This window comes from Microtus oregoni, unplaced genomic scaffold (assembly GCF_018167655.1).
Source record: "Microtus oregoni isolate MIOR12 unplaced genomic scaffold, Mior012 000034F_ref0000314, whole genome shotgun sequence".
NCBI classification, from domain to species: domain Eukaryota; kingdom Metazoa; phylum Chordata; class Mammalia; order Rodentia; family Cricetidae; genus Microtus; species Microtus oregoni.
Window position 1 is genome coordinate 5,090,366 of NW_024543093.1, and position 19,888 is coordinate 5,110,253.

Consider the following 19,888-nt stretch of genomic DNA (forward strand, 5'->3'; position numbering starts at 1 on the left):
AGTCTCATGTTTCTATGAGTATGTGCTTAAAGCTCTACACCCATCCACTTCTCCTATGGTTGTGGTGCTGTGCAGGGTACATTCTCTGGCTGTATTGCTGTGCAGGGTACAGTCTCTGGTTGTGTTGCTGTGCAGGGTACATTCTCTGGCTGTGTTGCTGTGCAAGGTACAGTCTCTGGTTGTGTTGCTGTGCAGGGTACATTCTCTGGCTGTGTTGCTGTGCAGGGTACAGTCTCTGGTTGTGTTGCTGTGCAGGGTACATTCTCTGGCTGTGTTGCTGTGCAGGGTACAGTCTCTGGTTGTGTTGCTGTGCAGGGTACATTCTCTGGCTGTGTTGCTGTGCAGGGTACATTCTCTGGCTGTGTTGCTGTGTAGGGTACATTCTCTGGCTGTGTTGCTGTGCAGGGTACAGTCTCTGGTTGTGCTGCTGTGCAGGGTACAGTCTCTGGTTGTGCTGCTGTGCAGGGTACAGTCTCTGGTTGTATTGCTGTGCAGGGTACAGTCTCTGGTTGTGCTGCTGTGCAGGGTACAGTCTCTGGTTGTATTGCTGTGCAGGGTACAGTCTCTGGTTGTGCTGCTGTGCAGGGTATATTCTAGTTGCCACTATGGCTGTCAGAGACACACTGTATGTCTGGCTCTGGCAGGAAGCATGCTGTCAGAAGGCCAGACTGACGGAGTGGGGTCAAAGAAGAAGCAGAGGAAAAAGGACTCTCAACACATCAGGCTACACAATACATACTGTTTACGTGTGTGAGAAATTAGGTCAGTTACTAGTAATGAAAATATTAGAAAAAAAAGCCAGGGATTTAGATACTTTTGAACACCCCTGTGAAATAGCCGCTCCTTCCCATTTTATAAATAAGGGTATTGACCATTGGCTCTTCAAGGCCACGTGATAAATCAAGGCTGTCTGATTCCAGGGTTTAAATTCTTTTCCTGAAAGCACAACACACAGTTGTGGTAAGAAAACAAAACAAAATAAAACCTCAACTAGTCTACTGAAGTTCAATGGTGCTGATATAACCCCTGAGCACCAGAAACTGCTGTTAAAACTGGAGCAAGCAGCCCCACAGCCCTTTCTCTGTGTGTGTACACCCACTTACCTTATGGCAGTATCAATCTACTGTTGAGGTTTGGGGGTCACCTGCACTCTTAAAGGAAGCCATGTTTCCATGCTTGCTTATTCTAAAAGGTGGAAGATCCTAGACAGGAAATAAGGTTGGCCTTAGGGAGGAAGAGGCGGGCCCAGGACCTACCTTTGTTCTGTCCAGTGTGGTTCTTATGGAGGGAACCATTGAGACCACCAGCTCACCACAGTGCAATGATGAGGCCACTAGCCTCTGAAGGAACAAGCCCCAGGTCAGCTGTAGATGAACCACGTCTTCACACAGAGGTCAGAGAAGACTGCTCTGGGCAGTCTGAGGCTTATAGTGCCTGTGGTGGCCACACAGTGTCTTAGCTGTATGTTTCGATAAACACCAACCTCTTCTGTGCAACTGCAGGGTGGAGAGACAGACAGACAGACAGGATCCCCTCTAGAAAATGAAAACACAACCTGACACAACCTCTGGCACACAATAAAATCAGTCCTATGAGGAAATTTATAGCTCTAATTGCCCACCTTAAAAAAAACTATCTCAGGGAGGCCGAGGCAGGCAGAGCTCTGTGAATTCTAGGCCAGCCTTTTCTACATAGTGAATTCTAGGACAACCAAAGATATACAGAGATACCCTGTGTTTAAAAAACAAATAATAACAAGAAACAACAAAGTCTAAGAGCTCAAATAATTGGCTTTCCCACAATTCAAAAATTCTGGTGGTCCACTAGCCTTGCCACAGTTCCAGTCTCATTGCTGCGGGAGACCATCTGAAAGTGGCTCAGGATGCGGGTACCTCCCTCTTCCTCTGAAAGGACAACAGTCATATAGTCCTGTCCTAGCAACTGTGAAGCTTCTAGAGGGTCCCTAAGATGCTCCCGTGATTTAGAAAGAAGGGACTTGGTATTTCTCTCTGCCCAGATTGTCTCCGCACAGAGAAGAAAATGGGCCTCTGCCCTAGGAACAGCAGAAGAAGGCCATCTATTCAGGGGTTGGGGGAGGGGGGGCAGCTTCAAAGGACCCAGCCTTTGTTTAGAAGTGGCAGCAAGGACATGCATTGCTGATTTGCAGATCAGTCCCTCCATGCATCAGTACGGGGAATTGAACCGAGGACCTCATGCTATCGCTCTGAGCTCTATATTCCAGCCCTCAGATGAGCTCTTCTTCTTCTCTGGGTGGATGGGGAGCTCTTGGGTTAAGATATGAGTGTTAAGGAAGAGTGGCTTTTTTTGTACATCAAGCTGATGAAGTTACGTGTGTGTGCATGCGCGCGTGTGTGTGTGTGTGTGTGGTATGTATATTTAAAAGTACAACGTTATTCTTATTGGCTCCCTGCTTTAAATCTACCAGTATGGTTCCTTGCGATGAATTCCAAGCTCTTTCCCACAGGCTCCTAAAGAGCACTGTCCACATTCTCCTTTTCTCTTACACACCATACCACAGTGGCATGGAAGCCCTCCTGGTCTTTACCTGCGCTTTTGCCTAGAGTAATTCATGTGCCGGGCACCTACCTGGGCAGCTCCTATGCAGCCCAGAATCAGCTTATAATATCCCCTTGCCTAGGGAGCTTTTCCTTGAGCTCACTGTCCCCAGATTCAGTCTCTCCTACTCGGGACTCTGGATTCCCATCTCAGAGACAGGGCCCTCCCCAGAGTGCGCTTTGTCCCCAGCGGTTGGCTAGTGGTGTCCATTAGCACGCCTCATTGTCTGTCAGTTGTCTGAATGGTGAAGGTGCGGAATTTTATGCAGGGGGGTCATGCCACAGTTCCACATGCCTGTGCCTTTAACGATTATTGATGCTCACACAACAGAATTCACATCACTGCATCCCCGTGCGTGTAATTAGCCTTCATTAACCCCTCCCTACTGGATCCTGTTCCCTTTTACCTTCAGTGCCTAGCGTGCAGTAGGTGCACAAAACCACACCAAAACCTGCTTACTGTCTGGCCAAGAGAAAGGGTTCCAAGTCTTCCCACATCTTCTTTTCCATCCTTCACCCCACACCTGGCTCCTGCCCCTGCCTGGTTCATTCCACCGAGCCCCTAAGGTCCTTCTGAAAAGTTAGTTATCTCTATGAGCTGAGTGTGTCTCTCCTAGACAGAGGCAGGAGTTCATCCAGGGAGCCCCTGCACCTGATCGTTGGTGGTCCTGAGACAGTGTTTTCTTGCAAGTGTGAACTCTATCTGAAGTCTTCCCTCTCCCACTTCTCTGTGTTTAGTGAATGAGTGAGCTCAAGGACGGTTATATTTCCACTCTTTGAGACCTACCTGGTGAGACCCAAGATGAATTGCTGTCTGTCCTGCTTGACTGCTGTAGACCCACAGACTCTGGAAGTCTGGATCGCAGTCAAAAAAATCATTCAGCACACTGAAACAAGAGAGGGTTTTTGGTTTTGGGTTTTTTTTTTTTTTTTTTTTTGCCTGAGATGAAACTGAGGTCCCCTTGAGAAGGTCACACAGTCAGTTGCATAACAGTAGAGCTGGCTGAGCTATCAAGATTGATACTCGTGCATTTCAAGAGCTGTGAGTCATCGAAATCGTGCTCCTATTTCTGGTGTGACATAATGTACTTTTTGTTTCTCAACAAAATAATGTTGATGACTTAAAATTGTAAAGCACGGGCCTGGAGAGTTGGTCCAATAATAGCAGGCATAGGACCCTGGGTTCCGTTCCTTGGCAGGACAAAAAATAACAACAAAAAGAGAAAGAAAGAAAGAAAGAAAGAAAGAAAGAAAGATGGATGTAGTATTTTAGAGTTGACAGCATCTTGTAAAAATTTTTTTAAAAAAAGGAAAAGAGAGGAAAAAGAAAGACAGACAGACAGACATCAGAACTACTTGTGGTGTCACATATCAGAGTCACTAGGTTCCTAAGGGATGAATCGCCCCGTACGACTCCTATTTTCTGGCTCTGTATCTCTCACGCTTTCCAGGATGCATTATCTGCCTCCAGCAACACAATGAACGCTGGTTAAATATCGATTCTAGGCTCACTCATGGGAAAACACTAGCATTTCTAATCAGCATCATTGCTTCCTACTTCTAAGAACTTTCTGGAGGAGGAGTAGACCAGAATCTTAACATAAGAGAGCTGATAAGATCCAAAACAGGTTACCAGGAGAAACCCAAACATCTTGTCTGAGTGTTTGTACGCGTGAAAGTCGTGTCTGCAGCTACATGGGTACTTTAGGGCTTTCAAAAATTCAAGTGTGGGGCTGGGGAGATGGCTCTGGAGGTAAAGGCACTGGAGGGCATGAGTTCAGATCCCCCAGCATCCATGTAAATAGCTCTAACTTCAGGACTGGAAGAATCTCTGAAGCTCCACAGCCAACTTAGCTGAAAAAGAAGGCAATGCTCCAGATGCAGTGAGAGACCCTGCTTTAAGAGTAAGTCAGAGAGTGATGAAGAAGAGCATCCCTCTGTGTGCACATGCATACACATGTGCATATAGATGATTATACAGCAAACACACACACACACACACACACACACACACACAAACTGCAATTGTGCACAAAATAAGCAAATCTCCCAAACACAGTCTCTGTGCAGACCGTGACCCTGGAAGGTATTTGCTAATAAATTAGTATGGCTTATGAAAATATTTTTGTACCGCTGCTGGTGCATGCCAATAATCCTAGCAAGAAAAGTTCAAGGTCACCCTTGGCCATCAGCCTGAGCTACGTGAAACCTTATCTCAAACAAAACAAAAGCACCAACCAAAGATTTCTCACTCGGTGAAACGGTACTCACTAAACTAAATTCTCAGTCCCAAAAGATATGTGCCTAGCATGTCCAAGAACATGGGTTTGATCCCCGACACTAGAAAACAAAAACTCATGTGGTTAGTATTTCCAGATTGACTTTAAAGCCTTACATGTCTTTCTCATAACTAAATGTTCTCATCAGTTCCTTCACTTAAGAATAGAAGTTTACCAATGCCCAGGGCATAGTTTCCCAACTATATGCCAGTGAATAAAATACACAGACAGACACAACCTTCTCACGAAGTTTACATTTTTCAGCAGCAGAAGACATGGACAGAAACTGAACATTAAGTTAATATACCAGGTAACAACTGGTGAGGCAAAACAAAACAAAAAAACCATAAGGAGAGCAGCCTGGGGTGTCGGCAGCATGGGGTTGCTGAGATTTAAGATGAGCCTAGACTTTCTGACAAGAGACAGAGATCATGAAGATCTTCTGGGCCATTTTAACCTTGGTATCATGCACATTTTTTTTTTAAAGTCCTCCCAAAGAACTGCTATGCAGTGGGCTGTTTTTAAGATGGGTAAACGGCAGGAAGTAAACGTTTTCTGAAGTCCGGGGACATCTTTGTACATCCATGCTGGTCCACAACGTAGCAATGTCTTCAGGAGCTGAGATGGGGGCAGCTCAAGGGACTCTGAACCCTTCAATGTTCTCTTGTAAGCTATTTGTTTGCTAGCTTGTTTTTGCTTTGGTTCCTGTGGCCTCTGGCAGTTGTCTGTTCACGACTCTACACTTTCCACGGTTATGTGTGTATTATTGGTTTGTGAGAAGTGGGTCCCAAATAAAAACACTTGAACAAAACCCTAAAGGATTTTTTTCCCCCTGAAGGGCTTCTTAGTGCTCTGGGACACAAGTAGGGACTGGGACAGAAGTTGCTTTCGCCAGAGTTCAAGTGCCATACTTGCGCTGGAGGAGAAGCTCAAAGTTTAAGTGTCTCTCCGAACAGCAATTCTGGGGGACAAGATGTGGTGTACGGTAGTATTTTAGGGCTGGAGGACAGGTTCGCCTCCTCAGGTCCTTTCCGTCAAAAATGACAATTCAAAGCTGGCACCGTCCTGAATGACCTCTAATAAGAAGGCCTGCTGCGTTATGTGGGCCTTGGGTCTTTGATATCAGGCCAAAGTAAGCCGATGCGCCAGCTCGGAGTGCACAGCTGCCTCAGGCCCACCGGCTTCTGTACTCCAAGAAGCCTTACTGGGGGACAGAGAGCAAATGAGCCAAACTGAAGTGATCAAATTCCCTGTGGCCTCCCAGGAATGTTGTTCTCATCAAGGGTGAAGAGCTGTGAAGTAGGAGCTGTGGCCCCGGAAGGCCTCTGACTGGACTAATCCCATGATTTGACGCATGAGGAAACTGAGGCCTGAGAAGAGAAGGGTCATAGCTAAGCTTACATTGTGAGCTACATCTCTATCAAACAGCTCTCTGGATCTCACAGTGGTTTTGCATTACTATAATTTTTTTCTTTAATGATTTTATTTTTTATTAATTTTTTTATTATTTTTACGTGCATTGGTGTTTTGTCTGCGTGTGTGTCTGAGCGAGGGTGTCAGATCCCCTGGAACTGGAGTTACAGACAGTTGTGAGCCACCATGTGGGTGCTGGGAATTGAACCCAGGCTCTCTGGAACAGCAGCCAGTGCTCTTAACTGCTGAGCCATCTCTCCAGCCCTGCCTTACTCTTCGTACTGTTAATGTTTTACCCATTTTTCTCCATGCTTGCCTGAGATCCTACAGAATTATTGTTCTTGTTCAAAGCCAGGTAACATTTTCTGATGAGATGGTTTTGTGGGGAAGGGCTCTTGCTGCCAAATCTAATGATCTGAGTACAATCTCCAGGTCCCACATGGTAGAAGGGGGGAACTGACTCCTGCAAGCTGTCCTCATGTGTTCTGTGACTTCCACATGTGTACTGTGGTGCATGTCACCCCCCACCCCGACCCCCGAAGTATACACACATACACCATGTCTTAGTTAGGGTTCTATTGCTGTGATAAAGCAACTTGTGGAGCAAAAGGTTTGTTTCAGCCTACAACTTTCAGGTCACGCTCTGTCACCGAGGAAATTCAGGGCTGGAACTCAAGGCGGGAAGCTGGAGGATTGCAAACTGGCTTGCTGCCCATGACTTATTCAGTATGCTTTCTTATAAACCTCAGGAATACCTGCCCAGAAATGGCACCAACCCTGTGGACTGGTCCCAAACACATCAATCATTAATCAAAAAAATAAATAAATAAACACTACTGCCAGGCATGGTGTTGCACGCCTTTGATTCCAGCACTTGGAAGGCAGAGGCAGACAGATCTCTGTGGGTTTAAAGCCAGCCTAGTCTACAGAGTGAGTTCCAGGACAGCCAGAGCTGTTATACAGAGAAATACTCTCTTAAAAAACCAACCAACCAACCAACCAATAAACAAACAAACAAAACCAAAACAAAAAAAGAAAATAAACCCAAAAACCCAAAAAATGCATTATAGACTTGCTAATGATCTGGCAAAGGGGCATTTTCTTTTCTTTTCCTTCCTTCCTCTCTCTCTTCTTTTCTTTTCTTTTTTTCTTTTGGGTTTTCGAGACAGGGTTTCTCTGTAGTTTGGAGCCTTCTTGGAACTCTCTCTGTAGAGCAGGCTGGCCTCAAACTCACAGAGATCCACCTGCCTCTGTCTCTCGATTGCTGGGATTAAACACGTGCATCACCAGCTACCCGACTCAGAGGGTCATTTTCTCTTCCTTCCTTTCTTCCTTTCTTTTGAGAGAGGGTCTCATTATGTAGTTATGTAGCTCTGATTGTCCTTGAACTCACTATGTAGACCAGGCTGACCTCAAACTCACAGAGATCCACCTAGCTCTGCCTCTTAAGTACTGGGAAGAAAAGTATGTGCCACCGTGCTAGGCATGAAGGCATTTTCTCAATTGCGGTTCTTCCTCACAGATAACTTTAACTTGTGTCAAGTTGAAAAACTAAAATCCCACATGCTAAAAATTAAATAACAATGAAATTTTTTAGATGTATATTTGTGCAATAATTTAAAACTTGTCTTTCTTCTTATTTTCTTGCCTTTGTCATTGCTGCAAATGAACAGACTTTGCAATGCATAAGAGAATAATGGCAGGAACAAGTACTTTGCCAAGATTCAAATAGTGCCCAAAATACTCCTTACCAAATGGTTGCCTCACCCGGTAAATCTTTACCCGTTCCTAATCTGGGAAGAAAAACCTGCAAAGAACAAAATCACATAGCGAGAAGACAGCTGCTACAGGGACATGAGAATTGAGCCCAGTGTGTGTCAACAGGGAGCAGAAGACACAGGAGCCCTCCTGCTCGTTTGCCTTCTGGGGCTTGACAGACTCTGCTCTTTGTACCATCAGTGCATCTGCCTGAATTAAGATTCTTCATCTGTGTCTTCACCCTAGAAACCCAGCTTCTTCCTTTACAGGCAGCTTTGGTTTTGGCCACATTTCTTCTGGTCACCGTAACTGTCAGTTTTCTGCCTTCCTCCCTTACTCATTCCAAATGGCTTCTCCAGGCCCACTTTTCAGTCTGTCCTATAAGATGCCCTCCCAGTTGCCCTCGGCCTATCTCATTGGAATTGTTGCGTGGTTCTCTTGAACCCTTAGTGTTCCCTCCATATGTCCTCAGTGGGTAGCCCTTACAGGTGATTGCTACCAGCTTTATGGGCAAGGAAAGAGACACCCAGAACAGAAAACTAATTTTCTCAAGGTCAAGAGAGACACAGAATGGGAAAATAACTTCCCCATAGACACGGTGGTGGCTTTTAATTGTAATCCCAGGACTAGGGAGCCAGCCTGGTCTACAGAGCGAGTTCTAGGAGAACCGGGGCTACACAGAGAAACTGTGTCTCAAAAAACAAAACAAAGCAAGAGTTCAGAACCAGCTTGGGCTACCTATTGAGTTCCAGCAAACTTTACCTACACAAAGACCCTGTCAAAACAGAACAAAACAAGTAAGCAGGCAAAGATGTCAAGTGTTGTCACGATTTTATTTCCTCCTGGTCCAAGAACAGGCACTGAGTTATTCTGTGAGTTGGGTTCCACAAGAGGGTAGAATTGACTTCCAGGCTAGAAGTGGCTTCCATGTTGGAATATTTAGTCATATGGGGAAGACTAAAGGAAGACAAGGAATGTTGAGTCCCTCGGACATCAGCAACCATGAGAAGCCTATTGGGAAGGGAGAATTCAGTGTGGTGGCCCAAGGAGAAAGGAGTGTGTGTGTGTGGGGGGGGGTAGAGCAAAATCGATGCGGAAGACAAGCCAAAATGCAGGCAAAGAAACTTGTTCCTCAGCCTCTTTCCAAGGAATCCCCTTAGTGGGCCAAACCAGAAGACAGGTCACTAGGAGCTCAGGAAGACAGACCATGGAAGTCATCCTGGACACAGAACAGGTGAACAGATCATATTGAAGCAAATAGAATATCCAGTGATGTTCCCAGATAGATTGCAGGGGAGTTGGGATGCAGAGGGATGCTCACTCTGCCTGTAGACCGCCCCCGCCCCCCAGTGGGGCCTTTCTAGTGTACCGCGTGGCTTGGATGGATTCGAGTTTTTATGCTCACTAGCCCTTCTTCAGACAGCAGCTACTCTGAGCTCGTACCTACTCCCCACCACATCTGTGTATCTCACTGCCCATCCCAAATCATGAAGACCATGATCTTGTCTTTCTTATCCTTAAAGTTCCTCTAACGCCGGGCATGGTCTTCTATGCACAGAAGCACTGGATCCATGTTGATAATTAATCAGTAACTACCCAGAGAACCACAGTGACCTGGCTAAACCAGGCTGCTGCCGTCACCCGCTGAGATACTAGGAAGGTGTGTTGGTGTGCTCACCACCCAGCCACTTTCCTGTAATCTTGGACTGTAAGTGGGGTCATCACGAGGCCTGGGGTTTCTTAAAGCTGCGGGATTGGCTTCGTGTCCGTGGGCGTAATGCCCTCGACCAGTGTCTCTGGCTGGCAGTTCTCAGCTTTGGCCTGCCAAGTCCCGGCTGCTGCTTCTGAGTGCTGTATGTCAAAGCTGATGAAAACAGTTAACCCTTTCCTTCATAGGCATGTCTCTCACCTGCACTGCAGGGAGAGAATCATTGAGATTCAAAGTGCCTTTACTTGAAGGGTCTGCTGGCGACAGAAAGCAACCAGTGGGTGTCTCCCAGCTGTGTGGCCCACAGCTGCCTAACTCTGCCAGTGGATATGTTGACAAGAAATCTGGGTGTTCAGAGGCCAGGGTCACTGGCTCTCGGCTTTGGAGGAGTAGTGGCTGTAGCGTATTTATAGGAAGGTTAATAGGGTACCCCTGGACCACTGTACTTCAACAGTGGGTGAAGGTTGCTCTTCTTCACTGATGGAGATGGGGGACGTCTCAGGCCATTCTGATGCCGTTCTCCTCTCCCTGCCAGACTGAGGACACAACCAGAACTGGAACCAGACAGGCTGTGGGAGGACAGACTTCTTACTGTGCGTGCATGCGCGCGTGCACACGTGTGTGTGTGTACTGTTTTCTCTGTGTGTCTGTCTCTCCTCTCTCTCTCTCTCTCTCTCTCTCTCTGCACTGTCTGTCTCTTTTCTGTGTGTCTTTCTCTCTGTATTTGTGTCTCTTGGTCTCCTTTCCATTTACCTGCTACGTTGTCCCTACACAATGGCAAACTGTCTCTCTAGTTTTTACTTTTAGTATATGTATGACTTTTTGATGGAGGAAGGTCATTGGTTAAATAAAAAGAAACTGCTTGGCCCTCATTGGTTAGAAGATAGGTGGGAGGAGTAAACAGAACGGAACACTGGGAGGAAGAGGAAGTGAGCTCAGACTCCACAGCTCTCCTCTCGGGAGCAGACGCCTCAGAGAGACGCCATGCTCCCAGCTCCCAGGCAGACGCATGCGATGAAGCCCCAACCCAGGATGGACATAGGCTAGAATCTTCCCGGTAAGCGCACCTAGGGGCGCTACACAGATGATTAGAAATGGGCTAAATTAATATGTGAGAATTAGCCTAGAAGAGGCTAGATAGAAATGGGCCAAGCAGTGATTAAATGAATACAGTTTGTGTGTTGTTATTTCGGGCATAAGCTAGCCAGGCAGCCGGGGTGCTGGGGAAGCAGCCCCGTCGCCCCTATTACTACAACTTTTATTTTATATATATCCATAATACATTATGTTTCCTTTTATTTACCTCCTACTTCCCTGTCTGTGTCCTGAAGACTGGGAGGACCTGGGGGAGGGGGGACAGAGGTAGAATAACAGCAGCAAAGCTGCACACAGTGAGACGGAAGAATGCAGTAGAAGGTAAGGCCAGAATTAGCGAATGGAGGCTAGAGCAATGGTCCAACAAGTAAAAGCCCTGCTGGATGCTCTTCTAGAGAACCAGGGTCCAATTCCCAGCACCCACGTGGTGGCTCACAACTGTCTATATCCACGGGATCCAACACCCTCTTCTGGCCTCTAAGAGTACTGCACACACACAGTACAGACATTTAAGCAAAACACCCAGGCACACAAAAATAATGTTTTTTTAAAAATTAGCCTATGGAAAAAACACAGTTTGGTGCTGGGCATTGGTGGCGCACGCCTTTAATCCCAGCACTCGGGAGGCAGAGGCAGGCGGATCTCTGGGAGTTCGAGGCCAGCCTGGTCTACAAGAGCTAGTTCCAGGACAGGCTCCAAAACTACAGAGAAACCCTGTCTCGAAAAAAACAAAAAACAAACAAACAACAAAATAAAAGAAAAAAACACAGTTTGAAGAGTTAAAGATGAGAGCACTCCCCAAGTCTCCCCCTCATCCCTTGAATTCCTCATCAAGCCCAACATATCACAACACAAGCAGAAATGGTACATGCTGTACAAGTGACCTGAGTGTCCCACGCCAGCGGGCCTGTACAGGTGCCATTGATCATCCTACCCTCAGTAGTGCACCCCTTCTTCAGAAACCACCCCCGAAACTGGGCGGCAGTGGTGCACACCTTTAAATCCCAGCTTTTGGGAGGCAGAGATGGGAGGGAGGATCTCTGTGAGTTTGAGGCCCAGCCTGGCCTACAGAGTGAGTTCCAGGACAGCTAGAGGACACAGAGAAACTTCGTATCGAAAATAACCAAAACCAAAACAAGCAAAAAAATAAATGCCCCCGCTTTTTCTACCATTCAGGTTTCCTAGTCTAATTTCTTTTTTTTTTTATTTTATTGAAAAAAAGGAAAAAAAAGTTTCCGCCTCCTCCCAGCCTCCCAATCCCCTCCCCCTCCTCTCCCCCTTCTCCCCCTCCCCCCACTCTTCTTCCCCTCCCTCTCCAGTCCCAAGAGCAGTCAGGGTTCCCTGCCCTGTGGAAAGTCCAAGGTCCTCCCCCCTCCGTCTGTATCTAGGAAGGTGAACATCCAAACTGGCTAGGCTCCCACAAAGCCAGAACATTAAGTAGGATCAAAACCCCGAGCCATCGTCCTTGGCTTCTCATCAGCCATCCTTGTTTGCCATGTTCAGAGATTCTGGTTTTATCCCATGCTTTTTCAGTCACAGTCCAGCTGGCCTTGGTGAGCTCCTAATAGATCAGCCCCACTGTCTCAGTGGGTGGGTGCACCCCTCGTGGTCCTGACTTCCTTGCTCATGTTCTCCCTCCTTCTGCTCCTCATTGGAAGCTCAGTCCAGTGCTCCAGTGTGGGTCTCTGTTTCTATCTCCATCCATCACCAGATGAAGGTTCTATGGTGATATGCAAGATATTCGTCAATATTATTATGGGATAGGGTCATTTCAGGTTCCCTATCCTCAGCTGCCCAGGGAACTAACTGGGGACCTCGGCTTGGGCTTCTGGGAGCCACTCTAGGTTCATGTCTCTTGCCAACCCTAAGGTGGCTCCCTTAACTAAAAATTGTGCTTCCGGGCTCCCCTATCCAACCTTCCTTTATCCCAATCATCCTTTTTCCCCAAGTAAGGAACTGTCCCCTGTCTGTGGAAATCAGCTTCCCCAGAGAGGGCAGAAGCAAATTTGTTCCACTTTGAGGAAAAGCTAGGAAGACTAGAGGAAAAGGGAAAGGAGCCTGTGACTCCTGGCAGGAAAACCCGAGTCCAGGCTGAAGATTTCCTCCTCAACCCCAGGTGCCCTGATGGGGTTGGGGGCGTTGAACTCACGAGAAACATCCTGGACCCATGGCTATCTCACTCACGGCAGCGGCAAAGGGATCGGCGGCAATGACATCAAAATCTGCCGAAGTGGCAGGGCTGGACTCCTCTACAAGCTGGGCTTCCCAGGACTCCAGACACTCCTTGACACCATGATTAATTCTCAAACACTACAGGTCTGTGTTTTCCGAGTGACCTGCCATTTCCCTCGAAGGACAGATGTGAGCCTCCAGCAGCCCCTTCTCCCCTGGGAGTGATTTCCCCTGGGAAGACGCTGTCTCGGATAAGCGCTGTATCTTTCATCTGGAGATCTTAAGGAGCCTTAATAACAGCCACGCTTCATTAGTCCTGCTTTGTGGATGAGGGCACTGACTCACAGAGGGCTTCAGCGATTTTCTCATTCATGTTGGGAGTTATTGCCAGAACCATGAATGAGACTTAGGGTGAAACTCTATTTCATAAAGCTTTAAACCTGTACCCTTTATAGTAGGGGAGTTTACAAAAATAATGACCCCTTTGCACTGAGAGTTGACTCCTTTGTTCTGTTATTAAGTCTTCCTTAGGTGGGGCATGGGCATCCTCACTCCAGGACGGCTTTCCAACTTGAAGGCTTCAGTGTGAAACAAGGTGGGAAAAGCTGTGTGTTTTATTGGCAATGCCTGGACCACTCGTAGTTCTTTGTTTTCATCTACCTACCCACCCATTCATCCCTCACTCAATAACTCAGTCAAGTAATACCCAACCCAGTCTCTATGACATCACCTGTGAAATAGGCACAATGATATTACCATTGGCAAAGGCAGTTTTGGAAATTAAGATAATTTCTATGAAGCACCCTGTCTAACATATGGTAAACCCTTGAGGTAATTATTATCATTAAACAAGTAATTATAAGAGATATATCAACGCACACAAAACACAAAAATGAGTTCTTGAACAGCCCTTTGTAGGATGGAGAGGGCAAAGTTGCAGCTGAAGGGAGTTAATTCCTGGGGAACAGATAGATCTTTCAAATTAAAATACAAGAAATAAGGACATGGCCTGTCAGTAAACAAAAGAGGGAGAGTCCTGGATGCTCACTTTGGAGCCTGAAACGTCAGGCAGACTGGGAAGACAGTAATGATTGACACGAACCATTTAAAATGGGTGGAAATGTGGAGATGGAGGACAGAGTTGGGTGGAGCATTGATATCCTGGAGGGGTTAGTTATAAAGCCCTAGCCTCTCACGGGCCAGTCTTTATTTCCCCATTGTTCTTTCTTAGAACAAATATTTTTGCAAATTTTTACTTGACTCTCTCGCAGTCAGGACACCTGAAACTCAGGGGTTAAAAGGGCGACAGGGAGATACAGTTGGGGTGCAACAGGTAGGGCAGAACCTTAGAGAGGAGCAAGAGAGAACTTCGAAAAGGCTTATTTGGGAGGACCTGAGGATCACAGAAAACTGTGCACTCCTCCTAACCTCTTGCACCTCCACACTCTGTGTGATCTAAAACCTGGATGTGAAATCCTTCCCCAGCCTAGACACAAAATCTTGACGCTAGACAGAAAAGTACTCACAGGTTAGACCGTATGAAAAATAGAAGTATTTGTGTGACAACAGATACAAAAAGCCCAGAAAGAGAAGCTACAGGCTGGAAGAAAAGCTTCATAAAATGTTGTGTATTTTAAGGATATATTATAACAAGGAGGAGCATTCTCAATGCTAAGGAACTTCTACAAATCACTAGGAAAGAGACAAAGCTGAGAAAGGATGGAAACAGACAAGTTTGGAAGAAGTGGGCATCCAAAATACTCATGGCCAGTAGTAATGAAGAGAATGCAAAAGGAAACACCATTACAGTTTATCACTTCATTGATACAATTTATAATTTTTATAAATGTTATAATATTTATAAAACATTTATAATACTTCAAATTGGCAAAAGTGAAAGGATGGTTGACAACGTGAACTGATGTGTGTGTGTGTGTGTGTGTGTGTGTGTGTGCGTGTGTGTGCGTGTACCTACATATACCACGACACGCAGGTGAAGGTCAGAGGACAGTGCTGTAGACTTGGTTCTTGGAAGGTGGTCAGACTTTCAAGACACTCTTCTACCTGCTCAGCTCCTTGCTAGCACACAGCCTTTTTGTTGTTGTTGTTGTTGTTGTTGTTGTTGTTTGTTTGTTTGAGACAGAGTTTCCTGGTGTAACATCCTTGGCTGTCCTGGAACTAGCTCTGTATCTATAGACCAGGCTGGCCTCAAACTCAGAGATCTGTCCGCCTCTGCCTCTGGAGTGCTGGGATTAAAGGTGTGTGCCACCACTGGCTGGCTGCTAGTCCACAGCCTTTCTGCAGTAGCTGTGACTTTGGAGGACACTTTGTTAAGTCTTCTGCTTTCAGGAACTAATCTTATCACATCTATCTCCACACAAAGGCAAAAGTACAACAGTGTCAAGCGGTGACTTGAAGACATTTATTTAAGGCTAGCACTCAGGACCCTGAGACACAGAGAAGTTAGGCAATTTACTTGGGATCACACAGGTGACATTAGAAGTGGCAGGTAGCTCAGGCAGTTGTTCTCCACAGACTGTCCTCAGCTGTTATACTAATGAATACAGCAAATATAGGATGGCATTCTCATATTGTGGGACAGAGTACAGCAGTGAGAAAATGAGGATTTTTCCGTCTACACATGTGGGCATGTACCAGGACACAATAATGGGGGATGGATTATAAAGTTGCAAAATACTATGATATGGTGCCATTCTATGTACATGAAGGATATATATATATGTGTGTGTGTGTATGCAAATAATTAATATATATAAATAATTATCTATGAGAATATGTAAAAACTTTGAGTGACAACATCAGGCATGTGAAAGAAGAGTCAGCACCAGACATGATGGTTCGCATTTGCAATTCCAGCACTTGGGAGGTTGAGGCAGGAGGATTTACTCCTGTGAAGAAATAGATCCTTGAAGTTAAAGACTAGAAATTAGTGGAAAGGAAAACACAATCAATTTTTAAAATTAAAAACAAAACGACTAGAAATGAGGATGTGGTTTTCTGATAGATAAAAAGGGAGATCCCTGTACCTTTAATTAACACCACAAAGTGTCAGAAGGTCTAGAAGGGACTCCTGGGCAGTAGATGTTAGGAATAGAATGACCGTGATCTAGAGGCTATCCTGGGCTACATAGTAAGTTCATTGATGTCTGGGTTCCTAGGTGACATTTTGTCTAATAAAATAAAATAAAAACTTAGAATAGTGTGCGAGTAAACACTAGAAGACAAAATTTCAGGTTATAGTCTATGTATTTCTGGTTTGTTTGAACTTTTAGCTAGATTTCATATGTGTGTTCCTTTTGTAAATAAGAATGATCATGCTGACCAAAAATTAATTAGAAGAGAGACGAACTGAGGATGGTTTACTACTTATCAAGAAACAAATCTTGTCTTCCAGGCAGGCAATGGTGTGGGTTGTGTGTAAATATCTTTAAACAAATTACTTATCATTGTGTGTGTCTATGCATGACATCTGTGTGTGGGTGCCTGTGTGGAGGTCAGAGCACAACTCTGTGGAATGGTTCCTGAGATGGAACTCAGATCACTAGGCTTGCTGGTGAGCATCTTTACCCTCTGACTCATCACAACAGCCCCCTCTGGTCTTCCTTACCTAATGGCTCTCCATAAAAGTATGCACATCTTGTTGTTCCTTTTATTTATTTACTTTTTTGTGTTTTGTGTGTATGCATATAGTCATGTACACATATACATGTGTGTGCTGGCATACGTGGAGGTCAGAGATTGACACCGAGTGTCTCTCTTCATTGTTCCACACCGTATTCATTTGTTTGAGATAGGGTCTCTCACTGAACCTGGAGCTCAATCTGGCTAGGCTGGCTGGCCAGCAAGCCTCAGGGATCTTGCTGTGTCTTCCTCTTCAGAACCCAGACTTAGGTACGTGGGAGACTTTTTACATGGGTGTTGGGGAGTGAACTCTGGTCCTTATGTTTGCAAGATAAGCACTTACTGACCCAGCCATTGTCACAGCTTCCTATTTTTTCTTTTCTTTTCTTTCCTTTCTTTCTTTCTTTCTTTCTTTTTTTAAGATAGGCTCTCTGGTAGTAGTCCTGTCTGGCCTTGAACTTGCTAAGTAACTAAAGATGGCCTTGAACTCCTGATCTTCGCCTCCACCTCCTGAGTGCTGGGATTACCGACGCGCACCACCACACCTAGCTACTACTATTCTTTTAAAACAAGGTTCCCAAGGCTGGAGACCATGCTACTCCACCAAAGTCCATACAAACATATAGCTGGTCATTTCAAAATTTAATTTGTAACCCTAAAGATCACAGTGTTCCTATTGAAAACCTATTATACTATCACCAGGAAAAGGACCTCTTAATCATGAATACCTAATTATTTTGCTCCAGTGCACTACTGGGAGGAGCAGTTAGCTGGCTCTACCCTCCTGCCTTGGGTCTGTGGAGGCTTGAGAGAGTAAATTCACCTACTGGCTTGAAGTTCTACTTTTTTTTTTGACCAGAGGCAGTTCTATTATCTGCAACAGAAAGGGCTCTCTCTTGAGTCATCCAGGGCCTCTTCCTGCCTGAGTCCAAGTCAGAGTGACTTCACACAGAAAGAAGAGACGTTCCTGGAATGATGCTATGGTAAAGCCCGGTTTTCACAAAGCCAGGGCTGGAGACTATCTGCAGGTATAGCTTTGACACCTACGCGAGCCTTACAGTCTCAGGATTTAGGGGTATTACACTTGTAGCTTCTCTTAGAGTGACCCATTCAATAAGTATAGTTTTTCAAGTTTTGAAATTCAGTACAATTCTTAACATCTTTTTGCTGCTGTTTTCCAGACAGGGTTTCTCTGTGTAGCCTTGGCTGACCTGGAACTCGCTCTGTAGACCGCGGGCCTTGAACTCAGAGATCTGCCTGTCTCTGTCTCTCAGTGCTGGGATTAAAGGCCTGTGCCACCGCCGCTCTCCTTAGCTTTAGAAGGGGGGAAAATCCCATCCACTTAGGAACAAGTGTGTTTTCATTTGTTTAGTTACTCATTTCAGAGTGTTCACGATCCCCCTTTGTATTTTTAACTTCCGGTACATTTTCTTCCTTCATTTTTAACTGGCCTGAAATACCTTCAGGATTCTTCCCTGATGTGACAGAGTTTATTTGGATTATTCAGTTAGTTGCAGGCCGATTCAGTCCACTCCCAGGGCTTTGGTCATTAGGAACATTCTGAATAGCCCAGCTGTAAACATCTCCACGCAAAGTCCTCCCCTCTTTGGATCATTTCCTTACACTTGGACTTCCTTAAATGGGCTTACTGGGTCAAAGGGGCTCTGTGAACAGTTTTATAGCTCTTGGCACATAGTTTTCAGATTGCGCCCGGAGAAGATCTGACCAATGGCTCCAGGGCATCGAGAGGGCAGGAATGCTGAGAAGCAGCCCCTCTTTCAGCCCCAAAGCAAGGCCCCTGTGAATGCAGAAGCGCTTCCCCATTGCCCTCCCGTTCCCTTAGCCTGGCCAGGGTCTAAGGTCTAGAGCCAGGCGGACACCGTGCTCAGGGAAGGGCACAAAGGGAAAGCCCAAGATCAGTGCCTCGGAGGCGGGAGCAACTCCTTCAGGCCTCCCTGCCCGGGGACTCAGAAATCGAGCAAGTCCCCGACTTTAAGCGCAGGCTAGGGGCGCGGCTTCACCGCCCCCTGAAGCCCCAGGCCACGGCCCGAGGCGAGCAGGCCCGGGAAAGGGCGCTGACCCAGGGCGCTGGAGTTCGGCGCGGCTTGCATAGTTACGCGCTGAGTCAGATGGACCAGGCGGGAGGGGGGCAAGGACGTCAGCTAGGCCGCAGGGTCCGGCCGGCGACGCGGGACACGCGGCGGGGACTACGGGGGACGGCGCTGCCACGAGTCCCGTCTCACTGCCCCGGGAACGGGCCAGACGAGGAAGCGAGACCGGCCGGGGCTGGGGGGCCGAGGGTGGGAAGAGCGGAAAAGAAGCTCGGCAGCGCAGAGCGCAGCTCAGCGGAGGGGCAGGGCCGGAGGCCAGGGGGCGGGGCGCGCTGCGGGGACGCGCCCGGGTGGGCGGGGCGGGGACGCGGGCGCGCGCGGCCGGCCGCGGGCGGAGGGGCTTGTGGGTAGCGGCGGCGCGCGGCCGAGGAGGGCCGCGGTGTGGACTGTGTGTGTGTGTGTGTGTGTGTGAGGGGAGCGGGCTTGTGTGCGCGCGAGGCGGCCGGCGGCGACATGCGGACGGCCGGGCGGCGGCCCTAGCGGCCCTAGCCCCGAGGGCGGGGCGGCGCGGCGCGGGCGCCCCTTCCCGCTCCCGCCCGCCGGGTCCTGGCGAGCTCGCTACGGGCCGGGCGGCGCGCGTGCGGCTGAGGGGCGGGGACGCCGTGTGCCTCGCTGCTCCCGGCCGGGCCGGGCGGCTCCTCAGACAGCGGCGCGCGGCGGGCCCGGGCGGAGGTTCCGCGGGCGGCGCTAGGCCCGGCGAAGCGGCATGAGCCGGCCCCCGCCGACGGGGAAAATGCCCGGCGCCCCTGAAGCCGCGCCGGGGGACGGGGCGGGCGCGAGCCGCCAGAGGAAGCTGGAGGCGCTGATCCGAGACCCTCGCTCGCCCATCAACGTGGAGAGCTTGCTGGTAGGTGCCGGCTTGGGAGGGAGCTCCCCGACTTGCCTGGTCCCCCCCTCCTTGGCTCACCCGCCCCAGCTTCCCGCTACCCGGGGGGCTGGAGACCTCACCTGGGATTCCTCCGGTCCACCTCCCACTGGAGCGGGTGTCACCTCGGCCGCCCCCTTTCTTGGAGCGCGCTGGGAGGAAACACCCTTGGGCTTCTTCCCGCCTACCCAGTCGGTTTGGGGCGGAAAGGTGGAGGATTGGTTGTGCTTCCTACCCCAGACGAGCCAGTTTGAAAGTGTCACGCAGCG

At 47.8% G+C, this 19,888-nt stretch overlaps 1 protein-coding gene and 1 long non-coding RNA gene across 3 annotated transcripts in view; one reads left to right on the forward strand and one right to left on the reverse strand.

Annotated features, from left to right (window-relative positions):
- Positions 1–851: 851 nt before the first annotated feature.
- On the reverse strand, positions 852–19,777 carry LOC121432522. Its single transcript, XR_005972199.1, has 4 exons — positions 19,703–19,777; positions 3,364–3,463; positions 1,257–1,496; positions 852–936 (listed from the first exon to the last, which is right to left on the reverse strand). It is a non-coding gene; the product is annotated as an uncharacterized LOC121432522 (long non-coding RNA).
- LOC121432519 (rho-associated protein kinase 2) overlaps positions 19,228–19,888 on the forward strand; it is a 102,570-nt gene continuing 101,909 nt past the window's right edge. For both annotated transcript variants that reach the window (XM_041630512.1, XM_041630513.1), the window contains exon 1: positions 19,228–19,601. In XM_041630512.1, the coding sequence (XP_041486446.1) occupies positions 19,461–19,601 (141 nt within the window). In that variant the 5' untranslated portion in view covers positions 19,228–19,460. The remainder of the gene's footprint in view (positions 19,602–19,888) is intronic.